This window comes from Pavona decussata, unplaced genomic scaffold (assembly GCF_977016875.1).
Source record: "Pavona decussata unplaced genomic scaffold, jaPavDecu1.1 SCAFFOLD_127, whole genome shotgun sequence".
NCBI lineage: Eukaryota > Metazoa > Cnidaria > Anthozoa > Scleractinia > Agariciidae > Pavona > Pavona decussata.
In genome coordinates, this window is record NW_028145541.1 from 2,192,930 (window position 1) to 2,203,803 (window position 10,874).

At 39.4% G+C, this 10,874-nt stretch overlaps 1 protein-coding gene across 2 annotated transcripts; it reads right to left on the reverse strand.

Moving 5' to 3' along the window:
• Window positions 1-263: 263 nt before the first annotated feature.
• On the reverse strand, window positions 264-10,535 carry LOC146469190 (signal recognition particle receptor subunit alpha-like). Of its 2 annotated transcripts, none has more exons than XM_085123822.1 (13): window positions 10,364-10,535; window positions 10,140-10,223; window positions 7,639-7,975; window positions 6,513-6,651; window positions 6,213-6,363; window positions 5,699-5,814; window positions 5,298-5,419; window positions 4,960-5,046; window positions 4,714-4,886; window positions 3,624-3,837; window positions 2,829-2,914; window positions 2,051-2,227; window positions 264-720 (listed from the first exon to the last, which is right to left on the reverse strand). In XM_085123822.1, the coding sequence occupies exons 1-13, from the start codon at window positions 10,478-10,480 to the stop codon at window positions 592-594; spliced, it is 1,932 nt and encodes a 643-aa protein (XP_084979948.1). In that variant the 5' UTR covers window positions 10,481-10,535; the 3' UTR covers window positions 264-591. The 2 variants fall into 2 exon arrangements, with proteins under 2 accessions (XP_084979948.1, XP_084979947.1); XM_085123821.1 differs by having other exon boundaries at window positions 6,513-6,654.
• Window positions 10,536-10,874: the final 339 nt, after the last annotated feature.

Genomic DNA, 10,874 nt, shown 5'->3' on the forward strand with positions numbered 1-10,874 from the left:
CAGACTTCGTAAGTAAATAAACAAGCAAACAAACAAATATATAAATGACAATTAAAATAAACAGCTAGAAGAAGTTACATATGGTGCATGAGACGATAGATTGAATGTAATCCACATTTACTCTCAAAAACAATAAATTGTTCAAACTTCAAGCCAGCTTCTTGGTGTTGAAAGGTAAAAAATAAAAAAATAAATACAGAAACCACAAAAAGCGCTTGCTCAGGGAGATAGTAGTTGTAAAATGCAGAAAATACAAACAAACATGACTTTAAATTCATATTTTATTCTTGTATAATGTTAAGTTAGTTTTCACCTTTGAAGCATAAAAGAAGACAAGTATATGGTTAACCTTTGGTTTTAAGTTTTTCTCGATGGCTGTTAAGATATCTTGCATAACCTGTTACTAAAACAATAGTGTAGCGTGTCTTTGATGTTCGACAACAGCAACAAACGATTACTTACTTTTTAATAAAACCGAGGGAAAATTCGTTCATACTATATTGACAAGAAAATAAGTTTTAACTGTCAAGTTGCCATGAAAAACCAGTAGAAACGTGTTTATGCTTCATCATTTGAGTGTAACGTTAATACTCAGGCCCTTAGCAGAGCATTCACCACAGCCTTCACATTCAGGCTCTTCAGATCACTGTATGTCTGACCTGTGCCCACGAAAACGATCGGCTGACCAGTGGTGTATGTCATGGAGATGGCTGCACCAACCTACAGATAACAAAGAAAAACTTTTAAGAACGCTCTCGCCAAAGGGAGAATCAAGCCAATTTAGATTGAAAGCTGCATACTAACTTGGGTAATGATCCAAAATCCAGGACCTCATAGTGGATTCTTTTCAAATTCTAAACTTTTGAGAATGCATCCTTGTAGACTTTCCTTTGTGTTGTCATGTTCCATTTACATGAATAAACTTTGAAAACGCGAACAGAGGAATCTTTTGAAAATGTACACTTTTGGAAAAAGGCAATTTTGCAAACGCTTTTGCCTGAACTGCGAAAGTACAAACTTTCGAAAATGGAAGCCATTGAAATTGCATCCATTTCGACAAGGCCTAGCGATAGTAACTCCGTGATCTTTGACTATGTGACTGCGTGATGCAGTTCTAGTCAAAGACCCACATTTCACCCTTGCTCACGATGGAGTCTCCAGTAGCTCAGTGGTTAGAGCATCTGACTGATCACGGAGGGTCGTGGGTTCAAATCCCATCCGGAGCTCGGATTTTTTCTGAGTTTCCAATTGATGCATAAACTTATCATGTTGTTATTTCTACAAGACCTAACGAAAATGACACTGAAATTGCAATTGTGCACTCTGGCACTTGGGTTGAGAAATTGCTTACAGGGGAGACAATGGTGAACGCTTGTAAATTCAAGATAGTTGAGGGGGGTAAAAATGGATAACCCATGAAACTTAACAAGAAATAGATGAGGCTTTTGTCACCCTCCCTGAGTTTAAGGCCAGATAACAACATATTGCTGTGAGTTATTGCACTCTGTTGGATACTGGAGGGGGTTGAAGAGGTGGATGGGGGTGGAGGAGAGATCAAAGAAATGGGGAGGGGGGGGGGCAGACTGGGAGAAATGGGAGGGAACTGGGAAAATCAAAGAAATGGGAGGGGGCTGGGAGAAATTAGGAGAGATGGGGAGGGGAGATCAAAGAAATGGGGTGGGGCTGGGAGAACTGGAGGGAACTAGGAGAGATCAAAGAAATAAATGTAGGGGGCTGGGAGAAATGGTGGGGCGCTGGGAGAGATCAAAGAAATGGGGGAAGGGACCTGAGAAAGATGGGAGAAACTGGGAGAAAAAGGGGGAACTGGGAAAAAAGGGAGGAGCTGGGAGAAACTGGGGATCTGAGAAAAAAATGCATTTGAAAGAGGGCTGAATGTGGGAGAAATCTGCAGCATCACATAACATTTTGCAACAACTGGGAGTTGATGGGATGTGAAGTGGGATGTTCAAAGTTTCCTGATGTGTTGGCACTTCAAAGCTCAATATTATAATGTGGTAGACAAGAGAAGTAACCACAAATGCTGGCATACCTTATCATCAATGGTGTCAAACTTGGTGAGCAGGATGCCATCGATCAGTCGTGGATTTTCAGCCATGGAGAAATCAGCCAAAGCCTGGTTAAACTTCTTCAGTTGATCCACTGCTTCATTCCCCACCAGAGCCTCGCCAACAAACAGTACCAGGTCAGGGGAGTTGAGCTTGATCAACTGATAACATACAGGCCAGTTCAATTAATAAAATCAACATATTGACAAACATTTAAACACGAAAATCCTGTTTAAAGGAGCCTGGCCTGGCCATTTTCACCCTCAGTTGTCAATCAACTATCAGAGTATAAATAACTAATAAGCGGCATGCATCTTCTTCTACATTCGTTATTGAAACAATTGGCTTAGTTTTCGGAATAAACCCTGCAGCCAAATTAGAATCTCATGTCTTATGTTGCTGTGGTGATATCATGAAATTTTGAGGCGTATTTTTTTGGAGGATGCTTGAGTCAACAACTTGCCACAACTGGACGGCATCTTAATTTGCACTTCACACCCATAAAGGTGTGAAAGGAAGGAGGGGCTAAGAGGTGTAGCAGAAAGATTTCAAGTGTATCCGTGTTTGCAAAAGGTATTCAATTGTTAAATATCTTTGTAAAAGGAACATGGTCTTCCTCGGTGTAATTGTGTGTCATATTTGAAACACTGGAGTAAATTTTATGCAGCAATATCTTTTCATTTGCTGCAATCCTGCAATGCTGTATTTAAGAGTAAACCCTACTGGAGACTGGACACTAATTAAAAATAAAAGACAGCTGACCTTGGAGAGGGCTCTCATCAGGGGCTCATTATCCTGCATTCTTCCAGCAGTATCCACTAATACAACATCAATGCGCTGCTCTCTGGCTACATACAAAAGCAACGGTAAATTATTCAAATTTATGTCTACAAATTTCACCCTCCCTTGATTAAGTATTTCCACTCACATATGTATTCCCTTTGAACTGTAAAAAATGAGCTAAGCATTAAAATTAGAATACTTCTCCTTGAAATCTAATCAAGAAAGAATACAACTATGTAAAGTATATGAAATGATGGATCATCACACTGATCGCAGTGAATTTTCCAATTTATGCAATTGGAAATTAGAAGCCTGAAAAAAATTCAGGCTTCAACAGGATTCGAACCCGTGACCTCCGCTTTACCGGTGCGATGCTCTACCAACTGAGCTATGAAGCCACACATTGGGAGCAAGGTCAATTGTGAGTTCCCATTTTCCCGTAAGAGGAGTGAAATTATGTAAAGTATATGAAATGATTCATATATGAACTGCGGATGTATATAAAAGTGAGAAGTGATCAAAGAATACACTTTCAAAGAATACAACCTAGCATTTACTGCACACTGCCTTATAACTGAGTGCTAGATCAGGCTGGATTTCTAAGGTAACTGATTGAAATGGAAAGACATGAAATTTGAATTATTTTAAGTTTCTTTGTTTTTTTATACATAATATTTTAGTATGACAAAACTACATCTTATCTATTGTGAATAAATAAAATTTAATGTTTTCTAAGGTTGTTGTTGTTGTTGTTCAGCAAACAAAGCAGCTTACCAAAATTGATTGCATCCATAGCGATGGCAGCAGCATCTTTACCATAGCCTTTCTCATACAGCAGGACAGAGGGAGGTCCGTTCCCACCAGCAGGAGGATGAAGAGCATTCAAGTGTCGCACATGAGTTCTCAGCTGCTCCACGGCTCCAGCACGAAACGTATCACAGGCAGCGATCATCACACGGAAGCCATTGTCAAGGAGCCAAAAGCAAATCTGGCAAATGTAGTAGTCATAAATCAAACCAAAACTCATAGTAAAGCAAATAAAGAAATTTTCAATGTCTAACAAAACGAATGCTGCGTGAATGTTGGGAAATAAGATACCAATTTTGTAAAGCAAAAGTACAGCAAATTTATTTATACAAAGTCAGATTTAAAGCTAGAAGCTTGTGGGGTCATGTTTATCAAAGAAATATTTTAGACAAACAGAACCGAAATCCCAGCTGTCAGGGAAGCTTACCAGTTGGCTATTTACAAAAGCATGGCCAGCTAGTGGTCAGAGAGGGGGCACAAACCTGGGGCCTCCAGATAACGAGTCCATCCCTGTAATCACTCAGCTGCAATTGTCCTAACTTAGTTAAATTTTCATTTGGTTTAGATGGCTAAAATGACTTAACAGATGTATCATTTAAACATGAACATCTACATTGTGTCAAATATAATAATAATTAAGAATTACACAGTAAATCAAATATACTACTAGTTACGAGGATTTCTTTACAATCAAGACATTTTAATTTTGGTGATCATTTACTTTATTCTCATAAGCTGTAAGTTTTCTCAAATAGTAATTTTGTAATAAGAAATGAGATGTTGATCACTATTGGGGCTTCAACCCTATCATTCTTCTTGTACACTGTTAACTTTAATGGTGCCTTGACTGTTCAACAGGGATGTCACTAAGAGCCAGCTACCGGCAAATTTCACTGGCTGAAATTTCTGGTACAACAAAAATACAGTCCAAAAGTGCCAGCTGTGTTTAATAATGAGTCTGCTAAGGTTTTTTTTCTCAGCTACATCCCTGGTTTCTGTCTTAAAAGGCATAGATAATTGTTGTTTCAGAGTAGTGAGTACTTTACTGCTCTATTACCTTGGCTAAATTTGTTGATTTTCCAACACCATTTACTCCGCAGAAAGTGATAGAATAGGGTTTGCCTCGTTTCTTCGCATCCATTGCGTCACGCAGAATGTCAATCCTTCGACGGGGGGACAAAATCTGCACCAGAGATTCCTCCAAGCTTGCTTTCACTGTTGATGTGACACCTTTAGCAGAGAAAATAGTGTTAGAAGTTGTCTAAACAAAATAAACTACACAGACCTGGTGATCTTGTCTTACCACTAAAGGTCCCCAGAACTTTGCCTTCAAGCTTGGTGGCTACTGAATCACACAGTTTCTCTGATATGTCAGCTGCTACATTTTTGGCTGTGAACAAAGCAGCAAGAAAGGATCAATCTGATAACGTTAAAAAAACAACCTTGTTCTCATTCAAAATGGAGATGTGTGCTGCCATCTTGGATTTCACTGCCTGAAAGCCCTGGGACGAGGTTGAATGTAAGAAACAAAAACGATCAACAATGGCCACTTCTGGCAATTCAAATATTAAGGCTAACAAAACTTTTAACTTCCACAAACATGTCGAGAAGACATATTTATCGGCAAAATGAGCTTATTACCAACTAGATGTTCCTTCATCTTGTCCAAGACAGGATTGATGTCGTCAATGGTCAGGGTCTTTTGTCCAGCCAAGCCTTTAAAAAACGAGAACAGTCCTCCTCCAAGGCCGGAGGATTTACTTCTAAAAACAGCAAATACTTTATTAGCAGACAACTCTTGACAACTAAGTTCACTTAAGGAGGTTGCCTTCCAATACAAACGTATTTGGTGCAGTTTATGACTATGCTAAATATTCCCAACACTTAAATTGATCAAGAAAGCAGGACTTTGAGATAGAAAATAGTAAATTACTATGAACAGAATCAAGGGCCGATATGTTCTTGCCGGATGGAGCTGGGAGCTTGGGGTAAATGATGTTCCAGACAGTGGGAGTTTACCAAGGAAGAAAGTCTCCTCATACCCTTGTTGACCAGAAGGTCCTGCTGCATCCACTTCTTCTTCATCATCTTCCTCCTCTGACTCAGACTCGTATTCCATGGGCTTTAGCTCGCCCTGCATTGTGCCAACCATGGGAAGCTGTAAAATAACAATTTACTACTCAGAGCACTGTTGACAAGATTTGGTTCCAAGCGTAACATCTATGCACGGAATATTGTTGCAATCATGGACAAAAAACTTGTTAAGAAAACTGCAAATTTTGCGCATATATTTCAATCTACCTTAAAGAAAACACCGCCTGGAAAGTACCAAACCTTCACTTCCCCCTCCCCCTAATTCAATGTTGCTTTGAAGGCTGGACGTTGACCCAGCCTTTTTTTCAGTGGCAGAGCAACATTGACGAGGGGGGAGGGGGGCTGTGTTGTTGACGTATCATTGTAGCACTTGAATTTGGAGATTGACTAACAGTTTCTTATTAGTTTTGTCCACGATTGTGGTTACAATACAAGCATTAATCAATGTCCTTAAAAACCTACCAAGTTTTCAAGGTCTTCCTCTTCGTCATGTCCATTTGTCTGGTTGCCGTTAGCACTGCTGTAATCCAAACTCTTACCATCCTGTGTTGTGCCGGCATTTTCCCACTTCCTTGCCTCCTTCCCTTTCTTCTTTGCTGCCAGGGAGCCTTTGCTGCAAACATCAACACATTTAAGCTTAAAAAGGCTGGTTCTCTTTAATATAAATTGTTATTTCTTGTGTTGAACAACAAGGGTAGACAAACCATTTATGTTGAAAAAGCTCAGAACACACAACATAACACACAGACAAGATGCACAGACCTGCTTGCTGGAGTCTTCAACACTTTAGGCGCGGCTCTCTTCTTCATTTTTTCAATATTCATTCTGATCATTTCTTCATTGGTCATACCATCTTTTGTATCTGCAGATGAAGTCTTCTCATTGGAGGATTTTACTTCAGCTGCTTTCAAAAGAAAATCAATAATAAATATCACAGTCCTGGTTGGTTGTGAACAGTGCTATAAAGTAACCCTCCTCAACTATCAATTCAGACCAAAGAGATTCAGTAGTAATCTTCAACCTAAAACAAGTGGAACTAAAGACAGACATTCCAAATCCAAAAACATGACTATTTGGAACTAACATAGCAAAACCGAACCACCTCAAGCTATAGAGTTTTGCCGCTTGTAGCTGGCACTGAACTTTTACTACTGCCAGTGCCTCCCAATATAGAGATATTTTCCACCATTTATGACTATGTAGGAAAAACAGTTCTTTGCAAGGGCCATTGGAATTCAAAACGAAAATAAGGGGGGGGGGGGGGGGGGGGGGGGGAGGAAAACCTTTTCCGAAAACTTTCTCTGAAAATTTGTCTCCGCCATTGGATGAGCGGTACAATGGGCGCTTTTGAGTCTGATCTGCAGATCTTTGTTATAATAATATTATGCATTATTAAAAGAAGACATGCTTCAACAGAAGCATCCCTATCCAGCCATTTATCTCACAACCAAACTTTATCCATTCTCAGGGAAGCAGTCAAAATTACTATACTCGAACAGGACCCACCAAACCACAAAAAAGATGGTGGTCTCTACCCCTCCCCCCCAGCCCCAAGCTCCACCCCCTCTTCCTCAACCTCACAAGCTGTTGTTTTTATTGCATAGCCACTCTTTATCCAGCAGTAAAAAATGACAATGAGATTCAAACCTCACATTTCTTGTTTATCTAGCAATGCTGATTCTTGCTAGCGGAATATTTCTGTGTCAACTCAAATTTTAAAGCCAATAAAATTTTGTTGGTAATATACATGAGCAAGGTGTGTTTTTGATAACCCCCTACCCCAGACAAGGTGGGCCCTCTTTGAATTAACTTCTTATGACCAGTTCCCTCAGAGCATCCAGAATCCACAGACCCTCTCTGCCATGAAAAATCTCACAATGATAATTACCTTCCTCCATCACTTCCTGCTTCTTGTTTTTTGATCCGCCTTTCTTTGCGTTCTTGCTGCTCTCTTTGTTTTTCTCATTCTTGTCAATCTTGAGCGATGCCACTGTCTTTTGCGACTTCTTTGATTCTTCAAAGGTTCTCATTTTTGTAGGCGCTTTGGATTCTAATTTACTTCTCAATTCTGCTTCTCTCAGTATCCGGTTGAAGTCGTCATTGAACTCGTAGTTTCTCGTAATGCCTGCCTCAAGCTCATCTTTGTATTTGTCTCTAAACTCCAACTGGATGTCATTTAGTAGCTTATCTATGTATGATAGCTGTAATGTTTTCTGGAATGCAACCTAATAAAGCAAAAAGTTAAAGATTGCAAGTGTTAAAGGGACAGTATCACGCTATTTTTAGTAACACATCGAAAATCGGAAAGAAGCTGTTCGGTTGATAGCAGCCACGATATAATGACAAAATTCCATTAAAAGGCTATCAGAATGCAAAGAAACTATCCACAGATATTTTTGCTGGCAGATGACCAAGATAGAGAGGGGTGCAAATTTGAAAACGTCTGGCGGACGTTTTCAAATTTTGCTGTTGTAACGCACCAAAAATCGCTGGTTGTACTATATTTTGGTTCAACCTTTCGTCTTAGAATCACTATTAATATTTCTTTAAATTAGCGATTGAGAAATTAATTAACACAATGTTCAAAGTTTAGAGGGGGAAAGAGGAGAGAGCTTGCAACGATGTCTCAGGAATTTGAATGCCGCCCCCAATACTCCCCGCGGCTCCCTGCTGTCCTAGCTGTCAGAATTTGGCCAATAAGCGCAAACCGAAAACAATAGCAAACGTAAACAAACATGTGAAAGGTACAATATACACTTCGAAAGACGGGAATCCTTGCTGACAAAAACTATAGTTTCTCTGATCGAGTATGCCTACCGAGTGCCACAAAACTCAGAAAATTTAGTGAAGGATTTTACTTAATTGTGAGCACACTAAAAGCCAATTGACCAAAAGGTCAAGGTCACAAATCAAATGTCATCCCAAGGGTCAAGCGAATCTTGCCGACTGCAGTGTCAACGCCACAAAACTACTGGACATAAAAAATGTCAAAAACTTGACACAGTCCGGCCAGGGAAAAAAGAAGCAGTGCAAGGAAATCGGAAGGATCTCAATTTTGCAGCCGGGTTACCGAGAAGGAGGACGCAATTCTCAATATCGACAATGTGGTTTCATTGGAACACTCAACTCGTGTGAAATTTGTGATGTTGTGAACGAATAGCAAAGCCGCAGACGTGAGAGTGCCAGATCAAAAGGAAATCGTTGGGCTTCTAAAGAATGTTACCCTAACTGGCAGTTCGCTGCTAACGCCGTACCGAAGCACTCAGAATTGAGTCAATATACTCAGAAAGCTTTAATTTGTGGCGTAAGCTGAAAGATCTTCATATTTTTTTCAGCTGAGCCAAACAAAAGCTTAAATTTGGCCTCAAACTTGTCCCAAATCTCGTACGTAAAACTGCAAGACCATCGCTACTTTGAATTAAAGCATTAGCAGCTTGACTTTTCTCAGATTTTAATTCCAGAGAAAACCTAAGTTATTTAGAGAAATTCTCGCAACCTTCACAAATAGAAACTCCGCCACCATTTTTGTGTTGTCAACACGACGCACGCGAAAAGCAATGACGTAAGCACCAAATTCAATATCCACCAATCGGCATTTTACGTTGAAAAAAGTCAACGCAGAAATGAAAATTCCTGAGACATCGTTGCAAGCTCTCTCCTCTTTTTCCCTCCCGCCCCCCACCCCCAAGAGAGCTTGCTCGCAGGCTAATAATTGACAATTATTGATAATTGGTTTGGGTGTTTTGTCCCTTACGAATGTTCTTATCCTGTAAACTCGCTCAAGCTGTCTATCTATTCTTTACAGCTGATTATCTCTCGACTAGAATACTCTGATCAAGAAAAGAAAGCAAGATTCCACACAGCCCAGTACATTAATTATTTATGCATTTTGCAACTCAAACTCTACTCATATTTTCCATTAATGGAAGACAGTTAGTAAGGCAGTGATGCATGTATAATATTAAAGTATGGGGCTGTGCAGAAATCTTTCCCAAAAGAATGCCAGATAGTGGAAATGATTACTTTTAAGAAATCCATAATGACATAGTTGCCTGAGGAATGATGTGACATATGGAGTTTCATGGAAGTTGTCGAATTAGGAAGACGGCTGCTTGAAAGAGTGGTTACTGGGAGATTAAACTATGTATTAGAAATGTAACTCTGGCACCAACAAGTGTAGCTTAAGTCAGTTGAATTTATATTTTGCAGTGACTAAATAGATCCAAAAAATTTTATCAAAGTAAATAAATAATAAGATATACATATATATTTGTTGCTTAATATTTCTCTATATTTGTTCTGGTAACAATATGGCCATTTTGTACTGGTACAAAACCAACGTAAACTAAGCTTATAAGCTCAAGCTTAATTTAGGCCAAAAAAACTCACCACAAACACCAATTCAAACTCATTGTCGAGTTTATATTTCAAAGTAAGCGAGCCATGAGTGAACGAATTGCTTCCTCCTCGCTCCTGTATGTTAAGAAAACGAGAACAGCGTCTCTTAGCACAATAGAAATTAAAACGAAGAAAGGAAACATTAATTAATTGCTACATCGATCAACAACGCGCCGGCCGGAAACATGAAGACTAAATTTTGTTTCAAAACTCACCTGTAAAATAACACTGCGTATGAGTTCATTTACAGGGAGAGTAATGGACTGGCATGTCCCCTGAAAACACCAGAGAACGATGCCGCCTTTCGAAAATATAGTAAAAAGATCTAACATAACGTGACGAAGGAAGCCTTAGGTTTTTGAATGAGTTCAATTTTTATAAATTCATTGTCTGCGCATGTCACACATATGGCTCCCAGAATGCAACTTGAGTTCTACGATTCCCGCGTGACTTCAGGTTGAAATGAAGAAATGAGGGGGAGGGGGTACTGGTTTAACAATTGTTGATATTTTTGTAGCGACTGCAATGATTTTGGTCATATTTCATGACTTCTTCACACACAGGCCTGTTTAAACATGCAACTTCTGACGCAAACTTTTAGTTCTCTTGTACTGTCGCATAAGTTTTTAGGCTAGGCTTTACGTAAACTGATTTAAAACTTTTTACATCTGTTTTACGTATTTTGCAGGCGTCTCACACATTTAACTTTAACTTTATTGAAGTATA

Excerpts from the sequence above, each read along its gene's own strand:
- LOC146469190 (XM_085123821.1), bottom strand. The coding sequence starts at position 10,480 with ATGTTAGATCTTTTTACTATATTTTCGAAAGGCGGCATCGTTCTCTGG. Across the intron at positions 6,655-7,638 it reads GCAGGAAGTGATGGAGGAAG|CAGCTGAAGTAAAATCCTCC; the intron begins GTAATTATCATT and ends TTCTTTTGAAAG. Across the intron at positions 3,838-4,713 it reads AATCAACAAATTTAGCCAAG|ATTTGCTTTTGGCTCCTTGA; the intron begins GTAATAGAGCAG and ends TACATTTGCCAG.